At 38.9% G+C, this 21,926-nt stretch overlaps 1 protein-coding gene, 1 long non-coding RNA gene and 1 pseudogene across 2 annotated transcripts; 2 read left to right on the forward strand and 1 right to left on the reverse strand.

The window, feature by feature from the left end:
- The first annotated feature begins 17,496 nt into the window (after positions 1-17,496).
- On the forward strand, positions 17,497-17,642 carry LOC121983686 (annotated as a pseudogene).
- A 1,034-nt stretch (positions 17,643-18,676) lies between these two features.
- LOC121982271 lies at positions 18,677-19,679 on the reverse strand. Its single transcript, XR_006112052.1, has 2 exons — positions 19,441-19,679; positions 18,677-19,345 (listed from the first exon to the last, which is right to left on the reverse strand). It is a non-coding gene; the product is annotated as an uncharacterized LOC121982271 (long non-coding RNA).
- A 20-nt stretch (positions 19,680-19,699) lies between these two features.
- LOC121982261 (probable mannitol dehydrogenase) lies at positions 19,700-21,528 on the forward strand. Its single transcript, XM_042535249.1, has 4 exons — positions 19,700-20,052; positions 20,138-20,251; positions 20,335-21,002; positions 21,111-21,528. Exons 1-4 carry the CDS (start codon positions 19,877-19,879, stop codon positions 21,311-21,313), a joined length of 1,161 nt encoding a protein of 386 aa, XP_042391183.1. The 5' UTR covers positions 19,700-19,876; the 3' UTR covers positions 21,314-21,528.
- The last annotated feature ends 398 nt before the right edge of the window (positions 21,529-21,926 follow it).

Consider the following 21,926-nt stretch of genomic DNA (forward strand, 5'->3'; position numbering starts at 1 on the left):
TAGATCAAAGACAGATCAACTATTAATTTTATTCGTTATAAAGTAAGGTTGACGAGATAATAAAATTAATGGATAAAATCTCTTTTTGATTTTGTATATGACCACACTATCGTGGCATACAAAATTCATGAGGATTTTAAGGAGTTGGTTTTGACCAAATATTTTTGTGATTCTTAGGATTTCAAATGTTAGTCAATCCCCTAACTGTTATACTATAGAATAGACTTAGTGGTCTCAATTATAATGATTGGATATAAGACTTGGACATTAAGGTGCACTGTCTTCTCAAAACTGAGAACAATAAAGGTATTTTTATTCATTAGTTGTTACATGTTTAGTGGTGTTATCTACCGGTACCTGGTGTGTAGATACGGAAACCACTGATCATGTCTGCAATTCATTGCAAGGGCTCCAGGAAACCCGACAACAATATGAAGGGAAAATCACTCTCTACATGGGCACTACTGCAAAAGTAGTAGCAGTTGCAGTGGGAGATGTTTATCTTAAGATAGGAATAAAATATAGATATTGAGAAATTATCTTTACGTACCAAGTTTAGAAAGAACTAGCTTTCAGTTTCTAAAAACTATTGAGGATAGATATTCTGTCTATTTTGATGACAAAGTTGTTATCATAAAAAATAGGAAAGTTATCTGTTCTGCTACGTTGGTTGACAATTTATAATCCAATAACTCTCACGATGCAATAAATGAAAATTAATAACACATCTTCTAACTCTATAAGAGAAAGCAACCTTCGGAAATAAACCAATTATATCTTTGGCATCTAAGGCTAGGTTATATTAACTTGAGTAGGATTCATTTGTAGCTGATGAACTTTTGGGTTCATTGGTAGTGGAAATATTTTCAACCTGCGAGTCTTACTTGGAAAGAAAAATAACCAAGAAGTTTTTAGGTCTAAGGGGTAAGGAGCCAAAGATATGTTGGAATTGGTTCATTCTGATTTGTGTGGATCTTTGACTATCCAGGTAAGAGGTTGTTTTGAATATTTTGTCTCTTTTAGATGACTATTCGAGATACGGATACATTTACTTGATGCACCACAAGTTTAAGTGCTTTAATTAGTTCAAAGAGTATGAGGCTGATGCGGAAAAACGTCAAAGTAAAAGTATCAAGACACTACGGTGAGATCGTAGTGATGAGTACCTCTTAGGAGAGTTTAGGAGTCGCTTATCAGAAGTCGGGATTCAATCTCAACTGACTACACCTGGTACACCCCAATAGAATGGTGTAGAAGAAAGAAGGTATAGGACTCTTATGGAAAAGATTAGATCGATGATGAGTTATTTAGAAAATTACCAAATTCGTTTTAAGGATATACTCTTGAAATAGAAGTGAACGTAGTACATTCTAAGTCAGAACTCTCTACTCCCATAGAATTACAGAATAGGCGTAAGTCTAATCTGAAGCATATTCAGATTTGGGGTAGGCCAGCACATGTGCTGAAGGGAGACACTGAGAAGTTGGACATGAGTTCACTTGTTTGTGTGTTATCCTAAGAAAAACGAAAGGAGGTTTATAGTCCTTAAAATCAGAAGGTCATTGTTAGCACCAATGCCCAGTTTTTAGAAGAGGATTGTGAACCACAAGCCCATAAGTAAATTTGTTCTTAAAGAAAGGACACGTCTAATCTAGTACCAACTGTACAAGATGTGATACCACAAGAAAACTACAACACGTGTCATAAAAGATGCACAATTACAGACAATAGGAAATTTAAAAGAGAGAGATTTTAATTGTTGTTAAAATTTTCTTTTTTTAAAGGGAAGCCACAAATTAGGAAGTTTTAATTATGTTTAAAACTTTCATTTTTTGAAATGATTAATGATTATAAAAGAGGGGTAGAGGGTGCCTCATGGGAGATACAACCTAGAGCCCTCTCTCTTTTCCTTGGTGTGACCGGTCCTCTCCCCTCTTCTTTTCTTCTTCCTAGGGCCGGCGGCACCTTCCTTCTTCTCTTCTTTTCTTCTTTCCAAGGTCGGCATCCATATTCCTTGGTGGCCGAAACTTGAAGGAAAAAGGAGAAGACTCTACATAGGTGGTCGATTACTTGAAGGAGAAGAAGAAGGAGAAGAAAGGAAGAAAATTTCTTATTTTGGCATCCCTTGGTGGCTCAAGAGTCTTGGAGGAAAAGAAGGAGCTTGGGTGGATTTCATCTTGGTAGATCGTCGCCCACATGACGTTCAAGAGGAGGAGAGGAATATAACAAAAGATCAAGAGGTATATAAGTTACAAAGAAAGGTATAACTAGTTATTTATTTCCGTATCATAACTAGTTCATGTTCTTTGTATAGATCTTGAAAAACTAAACACAAGAGGCTATCAATTTTATGCTATCGTTTTTGTTGTCGATTTTGTGTTTCGATATTGTGCTTCTATTGAGGTCTCTGTAGTTAAATCTAGTTTACTGTAAGAAGTTAAATATCCGATTTCTTTGAAAGGCTTTGTCTAGGAAGTGGTGGATGATCCCATGCCCAAGAAGGTCTAGTGCCTCGCCATGTTTAACCTGGAAGCCGATCTTTGAAATAGATATTTAATTAACTTCTGTAATATGGTTTAACTTATGAAGAATACATCGGTTAAACTTGGAGTAAAAATGTTAAATATCGTTTCCAATCCAAGTTTAACTTCTGAAGAACAATTTGGATTAATAATGTTAAGCATCGTTTGCAATCCAAATTTAACTTCAGTAGAGCACATTGGTAGCTAGGATAGTTCTATGCTTGTACAAATTTTTATATAGGGAAACTAGAACGGTATTCCGAGTAGCAACCAACAATCTGAATATTGACCATCTTGACTTTGACCTTCATCGTAACAGTTATCCTCTGTAGGATGGGACCCTTCATCACCGCATCATTTATTAATGTCACTTCTTGCGATATTGGCCTTCTAAAAGAATATATGTGATACTCCATGATAAAGAGAGAACACAAAATAATCAAATCAGGGTGCGCAATTGATTTAAATGTATTTGGCAACTCCAAACTCGTAATCCATGGCCTATAATCCCCTTAGGAATTAAGATCACTCTTGCTTCTATCATTTCTCACATACTTATGGTAGAGAAATCTTTTACAAATTAATAATTACAAATTTCTAAAATAGAAGAAAGATTAATACAAAGAAAGCTATGATATCTTCTCCATAAGTTCCACATGTTATTGATGTGACAATCATTTGTAGACTTATCCCAATATCTTAAATGAATCTTACCGTTGAAACTCCCATCTTTAGTTGCTGGTTGTGTTTTAATTGTAATATTAATTGATTGATCATTGTTGATCAGTTGACTATCCAATTGAATATAAAATATTTTGTTCTTGATCGAACAAACCTCAATTGATTGGGTATTGAGTCCCAGTTGAGTCCCCAAATACAAATCAAAGGGGCAAATTACAAAGCCCTTCAACCACCAATCAATTGCATCCCAACACAAGTCATTGATTCCCCTAACTTTGATTAAGTTGTTATTGGTACAATCATGCCCACAAAAGGTCCAAATGACATTGAATTTTGATGCTTAAACAAAGAGTTTAAGTTAGATATTGCCCCATAGATGTGATATGTATGTTCGAATATAAGGGATTTATGAGAACGCACATAAGAACCTAGAGAGCTCATTGGCTTAGTGTGTCCAATGTGACACACTTAGTAGTTCGGAGGTATGAAGCAATTGAAGAAAAGAAAGCTAGGATGATAATATCCATATCAGTTATCTTATTGAAAGATTCTATCTTAATTTTAGATAGAGTAGCTAAAATTTTTTTACATTAGCTACTCTATCCATTCTCTAAATTTTATATTTATGATAGTATTTCTCTAAATTTAGGGAATGAATTTCATTTCCTAAATATTATAGAAGAGAGAAAAAAATAAGAAAATTGATATATGGTATAGTAAAAAATAGATATCTAAATTTAATAAAATAATTATTTTATCCAAAATTATATATTTTGAATAGAAAAATTAATATCAATATTCGAATATGATGCTAAGGGACAAAATTCTATGCGATTACCTTGGGAATATCAGTAGAAGGCAGCGGGGAAATGTTGATCATAATTGGACGTTTCACCCCAATCTCGAAATTAGAGTAATATTCAAATTTAGCCAAGGTCTGATGACTGAGTGAGAGCTATGAATACAGGTTGCTCCAAGGGCCACAGAAGATAAGTCCACGAACGACCAAAAACCTCTCGCTCGACCTTTTATATTTTCGCCCCAGCGCGAGTTATAAATGAACATGCTCTCATGACTAACGGCCTCTCGGCCAACGTTCCAGACTCTCGCCCCAGCGCGAGTTATAAGTGAGCATGCTCTCACAACCAACGGGCTCTCGGTCGGCGTTCCAGATTCTCACCCCAGTGCGAGTTATAAGTGAGCATGCTCTCACAACCAACGGTCTCTCGGTCGGCTTTCCAGACTCTCGCCCCAGCGCAAGTTATAAGTGAGTATGTGCTCATGATTAACGACCTCTCAGTCAGCTTTCCATACTCTCGCTCCAGCGCAAGTTATTAGCGAGCATGCTCTCGCAACCAACAACCTCTCGATCTGGCTACTGACTTCCACCTTGGCGCAAGGTATGAGCCAACATTGCTCTTGCGAACACTTGTCAACAACATGAGCGTTGGATCGTCTTCATCTGCTCCAACATCGTCGAGCCAATGTCAATACTATGACTCACCACCTTCACTGCGTCGATAGCAGCATGGTAACAAGGATATTGGTTTAAGTCTTTGCAAAGACAATCAGCTACACGCCAGTCCCTTGTACGCAGGTGGAGTCACCAGCATGCTAAGGTTTAATCAGTCAGACTTGAGCCTCCTTCGACTAGACTTTGAGGGGAGGTTGTGATACGGTGCATAAAGGTGGGGCCCGATAAGGCCGGACAGTCAAAAGTCAATGAGACGTGGTATTCAAGGGCAGTCAATAGTCAGGAGAAAGAGGGAGTTAGACCGCCTCACATCATCGACCGTAGAATTCCTGGTCGGGCATAAGCAGGGCAGGTCCCCATATCTGAGACGTATGACGCGGCCTAGATTAGTTCATGATCTACCCTCAACTGATCGAACTTCCCTAGCTCGGGCTATGTAGCCAGGCCTGGTACTTTTACTAAGATAACTCTCGACCGACCCTTCAACGATCAAGGCGTGAAAGATGGGTCGTCCCTCGCCACAGTCTCATATACAGATAATGCCCGGGCGGGTTGCCACAACTCATTCTCCTCATCAAGACTCAAGTCGGGTGGTACATCTGAACTGTCATCCCGAGCTATCTGTAGCTAAACCCTGGCGGGATAGAAAGCACTAAGCGACAACAATGTCAGGGAATAATTGTCATACGTCAGGGAATATTCCAGTGGTCTGCTATCACCTGTGAATGGAACCTTCCTTCCACCAATAAGAGGTCACCATACATTCTCTCTCATCCACAGGCTCTGACACCCGACATTCTCTGACAACACGCAGGCTCTGAAGGTACGTGGCGTCATATAAAAAGGGATGTTCTTTTCCTTAGCCAGGTACGCGCACATACGCACTCGTCTTCAACAATTCTTTTTCCATCGTACACTGTTCTTCTAGGGAAAAAGGACCTGACTTGAGTATCAGAGAGCTTGTGTTGGAAACTTTTTCCTTGGTTTATGGTCTCTAATTTTTGGGTGCTTGTCTGAGTATGTGCAGAGTTCGCTTACTACCAATTCTCGTACTATAGATCAGGGAGTTCCGTATGGGGGTTGACTTTTTGGACATGTATACACTGGGTGTATCAAAGTCACATCTTCGTCAATACCAACATCATCTCCACCGGCCTTCATCTAACTCAGATTCCGAGCAAGATCAGTCGATAACCGGTTGATGCCGAAGATAGACAAGGGATATATTTGATATTTAAATTTTAGTTAAATGATGATCTTATAATGTAATCAGATTACATGGTATTAGCCTTATAATCATATTATAAAATTTTATTACTTTTTATAATCTAGATTAGATTAAATTATAAAACTCTACCAAATAAAATAATTAATATTATAATATAATTTTAATTACATTATACGACAGATTAAATCTACGTATAATCTCAATTCCGCTTCTTAAAATTAAATTTTATTTATTTAATTAGCAATTTTAAATTACTCATATTTAATTAATTTTTCCTCACAAATTCATGCACTTTATTCTTAAAATCAAAATATCATCATATTTTTAAATTTATTTTAGACATCATTGATAAAAACGTATTTCCCTTTTAATTTAATTTTCACTCATTCAAAAACATATTTCCTATTTAATTAAGTTATCATCCATCAGATAAAATATTTTTTATTTTATTTAATCGTCATCCATCAAATATATTTTATTTAGTCATCACCATTAATTTAATTATTATCATCGAAAATAGAACCTTATCTCTCGGTATTTGGTGAAACTATGAATGCAAGGACAATGAAAATTATTTTAACCAATATAATTTAACCTCCCATATGATTTATCAAATTCATACTAATTGACTTATAAAAAATTATGAGCGATCTCGGGAATCTGAGTTAGACGAAAATCGGATGAACTATTATGGATGTTAACGAAGGGGTGACTAAGACACCCTTCTCATACGCGCTCGTAAGAATGGATCCCCACGTGGCGTTGATGGACGATGATGACTGAGCCGGCGTGGTAGCTTAGCTCTGCCCGCACTCAAACAAGCACACGGAACGTTAGAGGTCAAAACCAAGAAAAAAGTCCCCGAAGCAGGTCTTTCGACCCTTAAGTCAGATACTTTTTCTCCAAAAAAATAGTGTATGAAGAAAAGTAAAAGACAAGTGTGAATGTGTGAATGTGCGAGAGAGCATACCTACGCAGGGGAGAGGACCTCCTTTTTTATATGACAGTGTGTACCATTTGAGCCTGACTGGTGTCAGAGAATATTGAGTGTCAGGACTTGTCTGGTAATTGGGGGACGCGTGGCACCCTTTTGTGTGACGGAGGAAGGTCCTATTCGCAGATGAATATGGACCGTTGGAATATTTCCTGACATACAGCAGTTATTTTCTGACAGACGGTTACGATTCCCTGACTCTATTGTCGTGTAGTACATTCTGTCTTGATCGGGTATGACTGGGCCATCTCGGGATGATCTGTCGGGTATAACACCCAGCCTGAGTCTTGAGGGACATGGAGTTGTGATGAAATCGTGCAAGAGCCGACTAGGGATTAGCCGGTCGGGCGTTGGCCTACTTAGGGAACCAGGCCTAGGTATAACCCAGTTGTTGACCGGTCAGAGAAGGTCAGGCCTCGCCCTGACGTTCCACCATATTTCAGACCAAGATGTCTCATATCTGGGGTCCTAATCTGTGCTAACCCTACTAGGAACCCTGTTATTGATGTTGTCATAAGGTCCTATCTCTTTTTCTTTTAATTGTTGACTGTCATATCCCTTTGACTTTTAACTATCATACATATTTAATTTTTAATTATCATATCTCCTTAACTTTTAACTGTTTATTATTATGTGCCGTATCAATCACTAATGTATTGAATGTATTAAAGAGTGAGACAGGTGCCTTCGTGCAACGGAAAGACATTTAAATAGTTGTCTAAATATGTATTGCTGAATTAATTATCCTAATTAATTAATTACTGATAAAAAAGTTCATATTCATTGCGCCTGTTAAAATTTATTAGCGATGTATTCCAAGAATCAAAGAGTAAGGCGACTATGTAGGTCAAACTTGATATGCCGGTCAAGACATAAATTGGACTAAATTTTCTATTTATTATTTTATCGAGTCAGACATCTAAAAGTAAGCTTGATATGCAGGTATAATTACGCCATCTAATATTTCTCTATTTTTTTTTTATTTGTTGACCCTGCGTAGTTACGTAGATTTTCTTCTACTAAATCTGACTCATCAATTTAACGTTGTGATTTTTATACGTTTAAAAAAATTTAAAAGACATCCTTGCATTGTACCATTGTTCCCGAGATTAATTTTTTTTAATTCAGATATCTAATTTTTTAAATTGATTAATTAAAAAAATTATCGGAAATACAAATAAATCGAAAAGGATAGAGGAATATTTCTATTTGTAATCTTAATACATTGCTGGATTAAATGGATGCTGAAATTTTTTTTAACTCTTATAATTCTTCCTCAATATGATTTATTAAATTTATATTCGGTGGACTTATTAGCGATCTATTGAAAGTATTAAAGAACAAAATAGGATAAATTTACATGAATTTTTCTTCTCGATGAGCCAGGTAATTAATGGTATTAAACTTCTGAATCTACTAAGTGTTTTTTAATTTATCTGAGTAACTAATAGAAACATTTCATAGGTCTGAGATAGTCATCCCAAAGCTAGTTAAATTTATCATTTTTACCCCCGAGACTATGATGCAGTGACAAAGTATCTGAGTTATCATCCAGACATCCACGGTTCGATCCCCAGTTATGACGAATTTGTATGAATTTTCCCTCTAAATGGGACGCGCAACCAAAGGACGCTGGGCTTTGTTGGTTCCGGTAAATTCCGGAGTATGCAAACTGATCGTCGAGGCTAGTGTTCGACACTATCTCCGTAAACGATATTGCTCCGCTACGGTGCTTAACGGATTGTTGCAATTCGTTCCCAAGATATAACGACGACAATCGTCTCGGAATCGTAGCACTCCGACTTCCGAGACCAGCGAACCTTCTCGTAGGCTTCTTGGACTCTTGAATGCACAAGATGAGTGAGTGAATACTTGAGGAAGAGAAGATTAAGTTGAGTGATTTGATTCCAATCTGGAGGGTTCTATTTATACAGAAGGAAGAGGCTTTAGGGAGGGGTGTGACCTTTGGGTGGATTAATTTGGGCCGTCCGGACTGAAGAGTTATAACCCTTCACATAGCCCCTTTAATCTCATCCATCAGATCTAAGAGTTGTGACCCTCAGATCTATCAGCCATCGGATCTGGATCCATTGATCTGATGCTTCAGATCATGTCTCATCCCAAGCCGTCAGATCGTGACTCATTGTGATCCAACGCTCTAGATCGCATCACAAGCGATCCACCATACTTCTTTGATCAACGTTGATCAACGGCTGCCATCCGTTCGCCCAACCAACTGTCCAGTCATCTCCCTTTGCCCACGAGGATGCCACATAGGCACTGCCATGTCAGGTACTAGCCTGACACGTCACCCAAGTGCAAAGTGCGCCTACAAAGCGCCCATTGCGCACGTGCGCACGTGGCGGGTGGCGGGCTCACAGGTGCGAGCACCTGCTCGCCCCTGAGCAGAGAGTACCTGGTACTTTTCTGAGTTAACTCCAATAACTCAACATCATTAATAAGTAAGGAATGCACATCGGAAATTTCCGATGTGGGACTATTCTCCCTTGCATTTCCTTAATGAATAACCAACGTTATTTTGGGCCGACTTTGAACATTAATTTCTCATTCACCCTTAATCGGTTTTGAGCAAATTAATAGTCTAAATCTATCTACGCGAAACGTAGATTTCAATTTTGAAGTCAATTACGACTTTCAACAATTGATGGCTTCCGATTTTTCCTCCTCAAAATCGTATTGGTCCATTTAGGCCCCAATATCCAACAATCCCCCACATGAATGGAAATTAATGTAATGCGTGTATGCATGCTGACACTTTACAAGAGTCCAATCGATAAGTCACTGCATCGGGAGAGGTAGCTTGTGGCTTTGAACCTTCCGTAGTGGAATGCTATCGAGTATACTAGGCTGTGCAGTGAACGTGATGTCTTGAACTGCTCAGCTGTTTGTGTATACTAAGACAATAACACCCAGACCTATCTCACCTACTTTAGGTTCTCATGGTTGGTTCCGTTTGGCCATGGACATCATCTTGGATTCATGAGTGTTTCATTAGCGGCCTGTCTTCACACTCACATAGGTGACACTTCTATCAAGAGTATCCTACCATACTCCACCTTATAAGGTATAGAAGTCACTAAAAGCATAAGCTTAACCTCACTACATGAGGTAGGACAGCACAAATTCATCCTAGGATTGTGATAGAGATAAACTATCTCCTGTGCTGAACCACAACTTCTGAAACTTTGTTGTCCCATTGAACCAAGATCTTGGGATCTCCAGTCAAGGTTGGGTTTTCCACTTCATCGTTTTCAGTTGTAGATTTTTTAATCCCATTCCTCTTGATGAGCAGTATACTTGATCTCGACTCAACCCTTTCGTAAGAGGATCTGTCAAATTATCTTTGGACTTAACATAGTCGATTGCAATCACTCCATTCGAGATCAACTGCTTAATGGTATTATGTCTACGACGTATATGTCTTGACTTCCCATTATACATACTACTCTGTGCCCTTCCAATCGCCGATTGACTATCACAGTGGATCAGTACGGTTGGTACAGGTTTTTCCCAGCTCGGAATATCTTCCAAGAAGTTCCGCAGCCATTCAGCTTCCTCAGCTGCTTTGTCTAGTGCTATAAACTCGGATTCCATAGTTGACCGAGCAATGCACGTCTGCTTAGTGGATTTCCAAGATACTGCTCCCCCACCGATCGTGAATACATATCCACTAGTGGATTTGGAGTCTTTTGTATCTGATATCCAATTAGCATCACAATATCCCTCCAACACAGCGGGATATTTTCCATAATGTAATCCATAGTTCATAGTATATTTCAAATATCTAAGAACTCGCATCAATGCCTTCCAATGGGCGTCGTTTGGATTACTGGTGAAACGACTCAGTTTGTTGACCGTACAGGCAATATCCGGACGTGTGCGGTTTGTAAGATACATCAAACCGCCTATTATCCGAGAGTATTCCAACTGCGATATGGTCTCACCATGGTTTTTCGCTAAGTGTTGACTTAGATCCATAGGTGTTTTTACTGTAGAAAGATCGTACGCATTGAATCTTTTCAATACAGATTCTACATAATGGGATTGTGTTAGAACTATCCCTTCTGATGTCCTGAGAATTTTAATTCCCAATATAACATCTGCTTGACCCATATCTTTCATATCAAAATTTTTGGTCAACATTTTCTTTGTAGTCATGATTACATCATGATTACTGCCCATTATTAGCATGTCGTCTACGTACAGACAGACGATTATATAGCCTTTGGGTGTGTCTTTGACATAAATGCATTTGTCACATTCATTTATTCTGAATTCGTTTGACAGCATTACTTTGTCAAATTTTTCGTGCCATTGTTTAGGCGCTTGCTTAAGTCCGTATAACGACTTAACAAGTCGACACACCTTTTTCTCATTTCTTGGAGCTATGAACCCTTTGGGTTGCTCCATATAAATTTCTTCTTCCAACTCACCATTTAAGAACGCAGTCTTAACATCCATTTGATGTATTTCAAGGTCATACAGTGCTGCAATGGCTATTAGCACTCGTATGGACGTAATCCTTGTCACCGGTGAGTAGGTGTCGAAGTAATTAAGGCCTTCCTCTTGCTTGTACCCTTTGGCTACAAGTCTGGCCTTATACTTGTCAATTGATCCATCAGCTTTATACTTGCGTTTTAGTATCCACTTACAACCTAATGGTTTATTACCAGAAGGAAGGTCTACTAATTCCCAAGTATGATTATTCATGATAGACTCAATCTCACTATTGACAGCTTCTTTCCACATTGGAGCATCGGGACTAGAGAGAGCCTCACTTAATGTTCTTGGTTCCATTTCTGACATGAAAGTCATGAAATCTGGCCCGAACGATTTCTCAACTCTAGCCCGTTTGCTACGACGTGGCTCTTTGTTTTGATCGTCAATAGTTCTTTTATAACAGCTAAATTCGGTAACGACATTCTCGTTTGAACTTCCGTTGTTATCATTTTCAACATTTCCCTTCTTATTTGGGAATACGTTTTCAAAGAATATTGCATTCCGAGATTCTATGGTTGTTCCCACATGAATATCAGGAATGTCTGATTTGTGAACTAGGAAACGATATGCACTACTATTATGGGCATATCCGACAAATACCGCATCGAACGTTTTAGGTCCGATCTTTACTTGCTTTGGTTTAGGTACTTGACCTTTGCCAAGCACCCCCACACTTTCAGGTATTTGTACGATGGCTCGCGGCCTTTCCATAGTTCATAAGGAGTTTTATCACTTTTCTTATGAGGGATTTTGTTGAGAATGTGATTTGTCGATAATATTGCTTCCCCCCACAAGTTTTGAGGTAAGCCTGAATTTATCAACAAGGCATTCATCATCTCTTTTAGTGTTCGATTTTTACGTTCGACAACACCGTTCGATTGAGGTGAGTAAGGTGCCGTTGTTTGATGAATAATGCCAGATTCTGAACAAAATTCATTAAACGGTGCACCATATTCTCCACCTCTATCGCTACGAATTATTTTAATTCGTTTGTCAAGTTGATTTTCAACTTCTGTTTTATAAGTTCTAAATGCCTCTAGGGCTTCGTCTTTACTTCTTAAAAGAAAGACATAACAGAACTTTGTGCAGTCATCGATAAAAGTAATAAAATACTTTTACCTCCTCTAATTTGCACAAATTTCAAGTCCATAGATCACTATGTATTAACTCTAGAGGAGTCGTTGACCTTTCCACCGAATGAAAAGGTAGTTTCGTCATTTTGCTTCCACACACTTCACATTTGTGTGTTTCGTCAACATTGACGTTTGGTAATAAATTTAATTTGACGAGACGTTTAAGAGTATTATTATGCACATGTCCGAGTCGATCATGCCACAAATTAAAACACTCAACCACATACCTGGAAGCAATTATTTTATTACCATCAAATTTTCGGAGTACAGTCATTACAACCATTTTGAATAGACTTTGTTCTAAGTACCCCTTTCCTACGAAGACATCATTCTTCGTAAGGACAAAGTTGTTGGACTGGAACACTAGTCTAAACCCGGCCTTAACAAGTGCCGATCCAGAAACTAGGTTCTTTCTGATGTCGGGAACATGGAGCACATCAATCAGAGTTAGCTCATTTCCAGACGTCATCTTCGTAACAACTTTTCCGAGTCCGACGACCGGAGATGTCGTGGAATTGCCCATATAGAGCTTCCTTCCATTTATCAGAGTATACTTGGAGAACATCGCCTTATCTGAACAGATATGACGAGTTGCTCCAGTATCGATCCACTACTGCTTCGGGTTATCCTCCACTGTATTGGATTCAAACACGACCGCAGTGAGATCCAAGTCCGCAAGAGAGGTTGCGACGTGGTTTGCAGCATCTTTTGGCCCCTTGGTTGGCTTCTTCGCGTCTGCAGTCCTTGGACAGGTGTCCTGCCTTTCCACAGTTGTAGCAGGATCCCTTGAACTTCTTCGCTTGTGCCTTCTTCTTGAACTGCTTCGGCTTTTTAGCGTTCGGCTCGACCAGGTTGGACATATCGTCTATAGTCCGCTTGGTTCCTCTGCAGTCGGATAACTTTCGATTATCCTCCTCTATTCGTAGCCTCAGGATCAGGTCTTGCAGCCCTATCTCCTTTTGCTTGTGCTTTAGGTAATTCTTGAAATCCTTCCATGACGGAGGGAGCTTCTCAATTACCGCAACTGCGAATGACTCGTTCAGCTTCATTCCTTCGGCGTCCAGATCATGCAGTATTAATTGCATATCTTGGACTTGAGATGAGACGCTCTTTGAGTCCACCATCTTGAAATCCAGAAATCGGCCGACGATGAATTTCTTCAGTCCGGCATTTTCGGTCTTGTATTTCTTCTCAAGCGATTCCCACAAAGATTTCGCTGTCTCCAATGAACAATACACGTTATACAACGTGTTGTCCAAGGCGTTGAGAATGTAGTTGCGACACAGAAAATCTCCGTACGTATCGCAAGCAGCCTTGCTACCGTCCGTAGCGACTGGCGGGTCTTCACGCAAAAACCGTACAAGGTTTAGCGTTGTTAAGTAGAACAGCATCTTCTGCTGCCATCTTTTGAAGTCGGCTCCGGTGAATTTCTCCGGCTTTTCTCCGTGCGGAATGGATGTCGGAACGGCCGTCGGAACAGCGGTCGGAATGGCGGTTGGAACGTCGTTGGTCGCCATATCAGTTTGTACGGAATATCGTTTACGACTGTTGGTTCCGGTAAATTCCGGAGTATGCAAACTGATCGTCGAGGCTAGTGTTCGACACTATCTCCGTAAACGATATTGCTCCGCTACGGTGCTTAACGGATTGTTGCAATTCGTTCCCAAGATACAACGACGACAATCGTCTCGGAATCGTAGCACTCCGACTTCCGAGACCAGCGAACCTTCTCGTAGGCTTCTTGGACTCTTGAATGCACAAGATGAGTGAGTGAATACTTGAGGAAGAGAAGATTAAGTTGAGTGATTTGATTCCAATCTGGAGGGTTCTATTTATACAGAAGGAAGAGGCTTTAGGGAGGGGTGTGACCTTTGGGTGGATTAATCTGGGCCGTCCGGACTGAAGAGTTATAACCCTTCACATAGCCCCTTTAATCTCATCCATCAGATCTAAGAGTTGTGACCCTCAGATCTATCAGCCATCGGATCTGGATCCATTGATCCGATGCTTCAGATCATGTCTCATCCCAAGCCGTCAGATCGTGACTCATTGTGATCCAACGCTCTAGATCGCATCACAAGCGATCCACCATACTTCTTTGATCAACGTTGATCAACTACGGCGCCATCCGTTCGCCCAACCAACTGTCCAGTCATCTCCCTTTGCCCACGAGGATGCCACATAGGCACTGCCATGTCAGGTACTAGCTTGACACGTCACCCGAGTGCCATGTAGGCACTGCAATGTCACCTGGAGCATAAATTTAAGCTCCTCAATGCTCCTCGCGACGATGCAAAGTGCGCCTACAAAGCGCCCATTGCGCACGTGGCGGGTGGCGGGCTCACAGGTGCCCCTGAGCAGAGAGTACCTGGTACTTTTCTGAGTTAACTCCAATAACTCAACATCATTAATAAGTAAGGAATGCACATCGGAAATTTCCGATGTGGGACTATTCTCCCTTGCATTTCCTTAATGAATAACCAACGTTATTTTGGGCCGACTTTGAACATTAATTTCTCATTCACCCTTAATCGGTTTTGAGCAAATTAATAGTCTAAATCTATCTACGCGAAACGTAGATTTCAATTTTGAAGTCAATTACGACTTTCAACAATTGATGGCTTCCGATTTTTCCTCCTCAAAATCGTATTGGTCCATTTAGGCCCCAATATCCAACAGGCTTCTGAGTTGTTCGTCATGAGCACTTCCCAATTTACCTTGGTGGCTGATGAAAAAATTTTATAGGACGAAACCGATCATCCAAGACTAGTTGTGTTTATCATTTTATCCTCAGGACTATGGTGCAAAGACAATGACTTAAGTTGTCACTCAATCACTTACAGTTAGAAGTAAGCATTCGGTTAATTCACTTTATAAATTAACTGAATTAATCAAAAATCGATTTAATATTAGCTAATGGTATCATATCAAAATTTATTTAAAATCAAATTAACGGAATCAAATAAAAAATTATTTATTTTAATTAATTATCAAATTAATTAAATTTATTAGAAAATAAAATTAATTTATATAAAATTAATACTAAATTAATCGAATATTTATTATTATTATTCGTGGTTCAATCCTAATTATAATATATTTATAGAAACCTTTTTCTCTAAATAAAATATAGAATTAAAAGATATTAAAATTTTGAATTATCTATCATGAACATTTTTTAATTTACCTTGATCAATAAAAAAAATGGATAAAATCGAATCGATTATATGTGCTAACTGAGTTTATTATTAAAAAAAATAAAATCGGGCAGTGTAAAATTTTTATGGACCTGCCGATATCTCAGATTAAATATTATCAATTTTTTTTAAGAGAAAAAGGCAGTCAAAAAAAAAACCTAAAAGTCTAAGTCAGACTAAATATTTTTATTTATTATTTTACCAAGTTATAAATTTAAAAGTCAAGCTTATAAGCTGGTCACAGATGGGACAAAATATAGTTACGCCACATAATATTTATATTTTTCGAAAAATGCCTTATGAAGTTACCCATATAATATTTCTATTAATAGTAGCTTGATACGCAGGATTCCAAGTCCACAGATTAAACAAAATATAGTTGGAGTAAGTAGCAGGTGGCGCAAACGTCATCAGTTACGTAAACAAAATTAACTAGATAATATTAAATCTAAGTAATCGGTCAGGCCATATAGAAATTTAATTTTTTTTTGCAACGGTTCAACTGCAGCACACCGGACTAGGGATGGTCGTGGATTAAATTAGTTCAATTATTAGAATAAAAAATTATATAATCTTACTAGATCAGATAATATAATATTAGAATCTATATTCGATCCTATATTCAACAGTTATTATGTATCAAATATCTGACGAATTGTTAGTTATTTAAATATCCGACCCTATATTCAATGAAATATAAATATAAAATAATAAAAAATAAAATATTTTAAAATGATAATAGACATTACTTATTACATATTATAGTAGTTAATCATCAGTAGTTATTATAACGTATATCAGTTTATCGGCAGTAGCTATTATAACGTGTAATAACTTATTCATAGTAGCTACTACAACGTATAATAACTTATTGATAGTAGTTGTTATAAATAAGAATAATCGTGAATCAGATTGGTTCGATTATTTAAATAAAAAAATTATCCAACCTTATTAGATTGGATAATATAATATCCTTACATCCTCTAATAAAATGATAAATTTAATACTCGTCATTTTAGATGGATAATCATGAATATTTTTCGATTCATACGGTGGAATGTGAAATCAGAGTATTAATCGAATGATAAGATTTGGATAGATGCTGATCGAGGATCAGAGTCACGTCGTCAATGACTCTTGTGTGCTGCAGCTGCTCTTTAGTAGAGGAAACATCCTAATATAGTTGAAATTCAAAATTTAAATGACTAATTAATCGCTGAAGTACAAAGCGCACGTCACTAATCCATCATGTCATCCATTTTAAAAAAAGAGAGAATTATTGATATATCGTTTGAATTGACCGAGTATTAGGAAATCATAATTATCTTATTATTTTATTAATAAGACGTTACTAACTAATTTTAGTAAAATTTGAAATGGAATTATGTTAATTTCCTTTTTAAATTCACATTGAAAATAATTCTAATTAAAATTTATTAGTGATTTTTTAGGGATGCATCAGTCAGGTTTAAAATTCAAGATTCGTTGTAGTATATTATTGAGAAATGTTTTCATTAATCAATCTGCAATATAAAATTCGAGACTAAGCTATGGTATATTGTTATAAATTTTTCTTATAATCAATCAGAAATTTAAAGTTTGAGATTCAAATACGGCTTATTATTGAGAAATTTTCTCATTAATCAATTAGAAATTTAGAGTATTTTTAGTTTCATATCTTAGAATTGATAACACTGCGAGTAAAGAAACTTCTATAAATACCTTAGGTTAATGACATTAGAAAATATATTTTTCTCGACTTTTTGGCTAAGATCAAGTGTGATATATTAAATTAACTTTTTATAAGGATGAGTCGGTTACAGTAGCTTGCTGCTGAGATTCTCGAAGGTCACCCTTGCATTGCATTATTGTATGGGTCTGGTGTACCCTTACCTAATTTATAGGTGGTCTTTTGGCTAAGATTAAGTATAGTATTTGTTTTTGATAAAATTTATGGGTGGTCTAATGCATCATTACCTAATTTATGGACGACCTTTTGTCTAAGATTAAGTGTAGTATTTGTTCTTATAAAATTTATATGTATTTATCTTAGGATTCACAATACTACGAGTGGAGAATCTTTTATAAATATTTTAGGTCGGCGACGTTAGAAAATATATTTTTCTCGGCCTTTTGACTAAGATTAAGCGGTATTGTTCCTATTAGTTTAATATATGATATAAAAATTAAATTAATTTTTTATAATAGAGAGTCTGTTACAGTAGCTTATGTTGGGGTTGAAAGGTTGCAAACATAGTCCCACATTGAAAACACATGAAAAATATTATGGATTTATAAGAGAAAGATATCTCCATTGGAATGAAACCTTTTGGGTATAGCCCAAGAGTAAAACCATGAGGACTTAGACCCAAAGTGGAGAATATCATGTCATTATGGAGATATCTAAATTTTTTCGATCCAACAGCTTATTGCTGCATTGCACGATGACTAATTGGATAATCAATAAATTTTAAGGCATCCTTCGGAGCTCCCATTGTGACATGACAAAATGGAGGGAGCTCCCACCCATAGAGAAAGTTTACAAAGCCACTTCTTTATTTTTTTTATAATATTAAAATAATTTTTGTTTTTTAAATGTTTGTATAAAAATAAAAATATGATAAAGGGATAAGAAATATTTTACTATTTAATTAAGAATATGTACCCTTTAATAATTAATTTTGGTGAAATTCAAAAATTAAATTACTTTTTTTCATATTAAAAATAATTTTAAGATTTATTTAAAAAAAATTAATTATTTTTTATATAATTCTTTCTAATATGGTCAGTGATATTAGAAAGTATATATTTCATCCGATTTTAGTCAGTGATATTAGACATGGTGTGGACGCGCCAACAAAAGAGTTCTCTAATGCCCTGTTTACTCTGATGGATGGATGAGTGAAAGAAAGGAAAGTTTTCTGCATGCAAAATTTTTCACTGTTTACTACACAAAGAGGATGGATTGTTCATCCTTTCTCTTGTTTACATCTTCTGAAAAAACGGATGGATGGTTGACGAAACCATCAATGGATCCATTTTAAGGCATTTTTTCATCCTCTTAAAATCGGACAGAAAGTAACCATCCGTCTTTCGTTGCAACTCCGCCTCAACTTTGTGCGCTGCCTCTATATGCCAACAGACTACCATCCTAGTATTGTACTACTCTTCCATGTCCGCTGCCACCTTCCCCGGCGAGATCTACTTCATAACGGAGAAGCAAAGATCGATAAAGCAGCTCCAATGGAAGTCTCTCAAACACTTCAAATCCGGTTCTGCCTCCCAAAGCTCAAAGTGGCTTCATATCCCCTCATCGATCTCGCTCTCTACTCCCTCCTCCCCCGCAAGTTCCCTACTCACTTCAAGCCCTGATCTTGTGTGTGTGAGCTGACAGGCGGTGAGGGGCTCGTTTGCTTGCAGACGGGCGACGAGGGGCTCACTCGTGAGTCGAAGGGTTGTTGGGGGCTCGCCCACAAGCTGGAACGCCTTTCCTTCGTCAACCACGCGAGCCTCCGACGACTCTGACGGCTCCACCAGCTTTGCACAACATTCGTCGTAGCTATTTCTGAGCCAACATCCGCCATAGCTGCTTGCTCTAACAAAACGAGGCAAACAAAAAAATCTTATTTTTATCTGTTCGATGTGAGTTGGAACCAAGAAATCAAGGAGGAGGATCGAAATTGAAGCTACCTGATCGTAGATTAATCTACTCGATTTCATCCATCTCTCATTTTGTTGGCAAGCTCTTCAGAGAATATAGAAGAAATAGAGTCAAACGAGAGGCAAAATCCAATGGAGACAATGGCAGATAGTTTGCTCTGTTTATCGTGGAAGTTGACAGCAGGCGGAGGTGGAAACGGTGTGAAGATTTTATCGGAGGTGAACAGTCTTATCCCCCTCTGCCGTCTCCCTCTGTCTTCTCCTCTGTTTGTAGAAATTTTTTTCTCTTCCCTTCCTTTCTTGTCCTTTCCCCTTCCCTACCCCTAGGGATATTTTTCTATAGTAGAATCCTTTCTCTCACTTATCCACTCCTTCGAGTAAACATAGCCTAAGAGCCAACGACCGTGGATTCTTTTATTATTCTATTATCCAGTCTTTCACCACCTTACCTATTTAAGCCCCTCAAATGCAGCACCCACCTATTAATTTAACAGCCACTTCATCTAGTCCTTCAAAGGAACGATACATGGAGAACGGGAACATCGCCGCCGCATCACCAGAAGAGGGCCAACGCCGCCCGGCGTTCGGATGGGCCGCCAGAGACGCCTCCGGCGTCCTCTCACCCTTCACCTTCTCCCGGAGGTACTGCTAATTGTGTGTGCAAATATATTCTTCCGAAAGATGATCGGACGATTGCCTGAGAAGTGGTCGTCGAAATGCTTGACAGGAAAAATGGGGAGAACGATGTGACCATCAAGATCTTGTACTGCGGCATCTGCCACTCTGACCTCCACTCCGTCAAGAACGGGTGGCAAAACTCCGTCTACCCGATCGTGCCTGGGTAATTTTAGTTATGCATCAACATCTTGGACTCGCTCTGTTTTTGTTTTGATTAACGTCTGGCGGAATTTGTCGGCGCTGCAGTCACGAGATCGTCGGCGTTGTCACCGAGGTGGGCGGCAAGGTGGGCAGGTTCAAGTTGGGCGACCACGCCGGCGTCGGCTGCATGGTCAACTCCTGCCGCAGCTGCCACGAGTGCGCGCGGCACCAGGAGAACTACTGCCCCGGCATGATCGTGACCTGCAACGCCACCGACGCCGACGGCACCGTCACCTACGGCGGCTACTCCGACTCCATCGTGGTGGAGGAGCACTTCGCGGTGAAGTTCCCGGCGGGCATGCCGCTCGACCGCAGCGCTCCTCTGCTCTGCGCCGGCATCACGGTCTACAGCCCCATGAAGCGCTTCGGGTTAGATGTCCCCGGGAAGCACATCGGAGTGGTGGGCCTCGGCGGGCTCGGCCACGTCGCCGTCAAGTTCGGCAAGGCCTTCGGCGCGAAGGTGACGGTGATCAGCACGTCGCCGAGCAAAAGGCAGGAGGCCGTCGAGCGGCTGGGCGCCGACGCTTTCCTGGTCAGCGAAGATCCAGATGAGATGAAGGCCGCTTGGGGGACCATGGACGGCATAATCAACACTGTCTCAGCAGCTCATGATGTAACTCCATGGCTGTTTCTTCTCAAAACTTCTGGACAAATGATCATGGTTGGTGCACCATTGAAGCCATTAGAGATCTATGCTTTCCCCTTACTTGTAGGTAAATTAATCACAAATGCCATCACACAGCAATATACGTTTGCTACGATCATTATTTCTGACTAGCTCTTCTCATTTGTGCATTGGTGTTTAATTTGATCGAGTTCAGGTGGGAAATCTATCGTAGGGAGTATAATTGGTGGGATGAAGGAGACTCAGGAGATGATAGATTTTGCAGCAGAGCACAATGTGACAGCAGATATCGAGCTTATCAGCATGGATTATGTGAACAAAGCCATGGAGAGGCTCGCAAAGAATGATGTCCGCTATCGATTTGTTCTCGATATCGGGAACACTTTGAGTGCTGCTTAAGAGTAAGGAAGTTTATAGTTGCACGAGGGAGCAACTTGAGTTTGCCATAGTTTTTACCTTCTCGTATGTTTTTATTTACTCAATTTGAATTTGTATTGGGATATTAGTAGCCGATCCACCTAGTGGGGATAGTGGATAAGACTTTCTTGTAGTGCTATGTACTAGTATATTTGAAATAAGATTTTGTTGCGGTCAAAATCCGCAACCTCCCTCCAGAAGCTCCAATCTGAATCGGTCTTTTAAATCAGTGCTATTTGAATTGAATCAAGTTGACTTATACGTGAGCATAATTTATACACACGAATATCAGATCGGTCAGGGCAAAAATTTGCCTAAGCGAAACAACCAACATTAACTCGTGCGCAGATTGCATTGAACCAAGTTACCTCGTGCGCGAGCGCGACTTGCGCACACGAATGCTGACCAGTCGGGGCAAAAATTTGCCCAAGCGGAACAACGAACATTTTGCCACATATAACGGATGCATTAAAGGAAAATTAATAAGATAATCAAATCCACTAAAGATATGTTGAACTCAAGATTTGACATGAATATGTGTCACCGTTCGTTGAGTTGTGTGCTGAACATGGGATCAAACACGAAACAACAGCTC

The sequence above is a fragment of the Zingiber officinale genome, chromosome 5A (genome assembly GCF_018446385.1).
Source record: "Zingiber officinale cultivar Zhangliang chromosome 5A, Zo_v1.1, whole genome shotgun sequence".
Classification (NCBI taxonomy): Eukaryota; Viridiplantae; Streptophyta; class Magnoliopsida; order Zingiberales; family Zingiberaceae; genus Zingiber; species Zingiber officinale.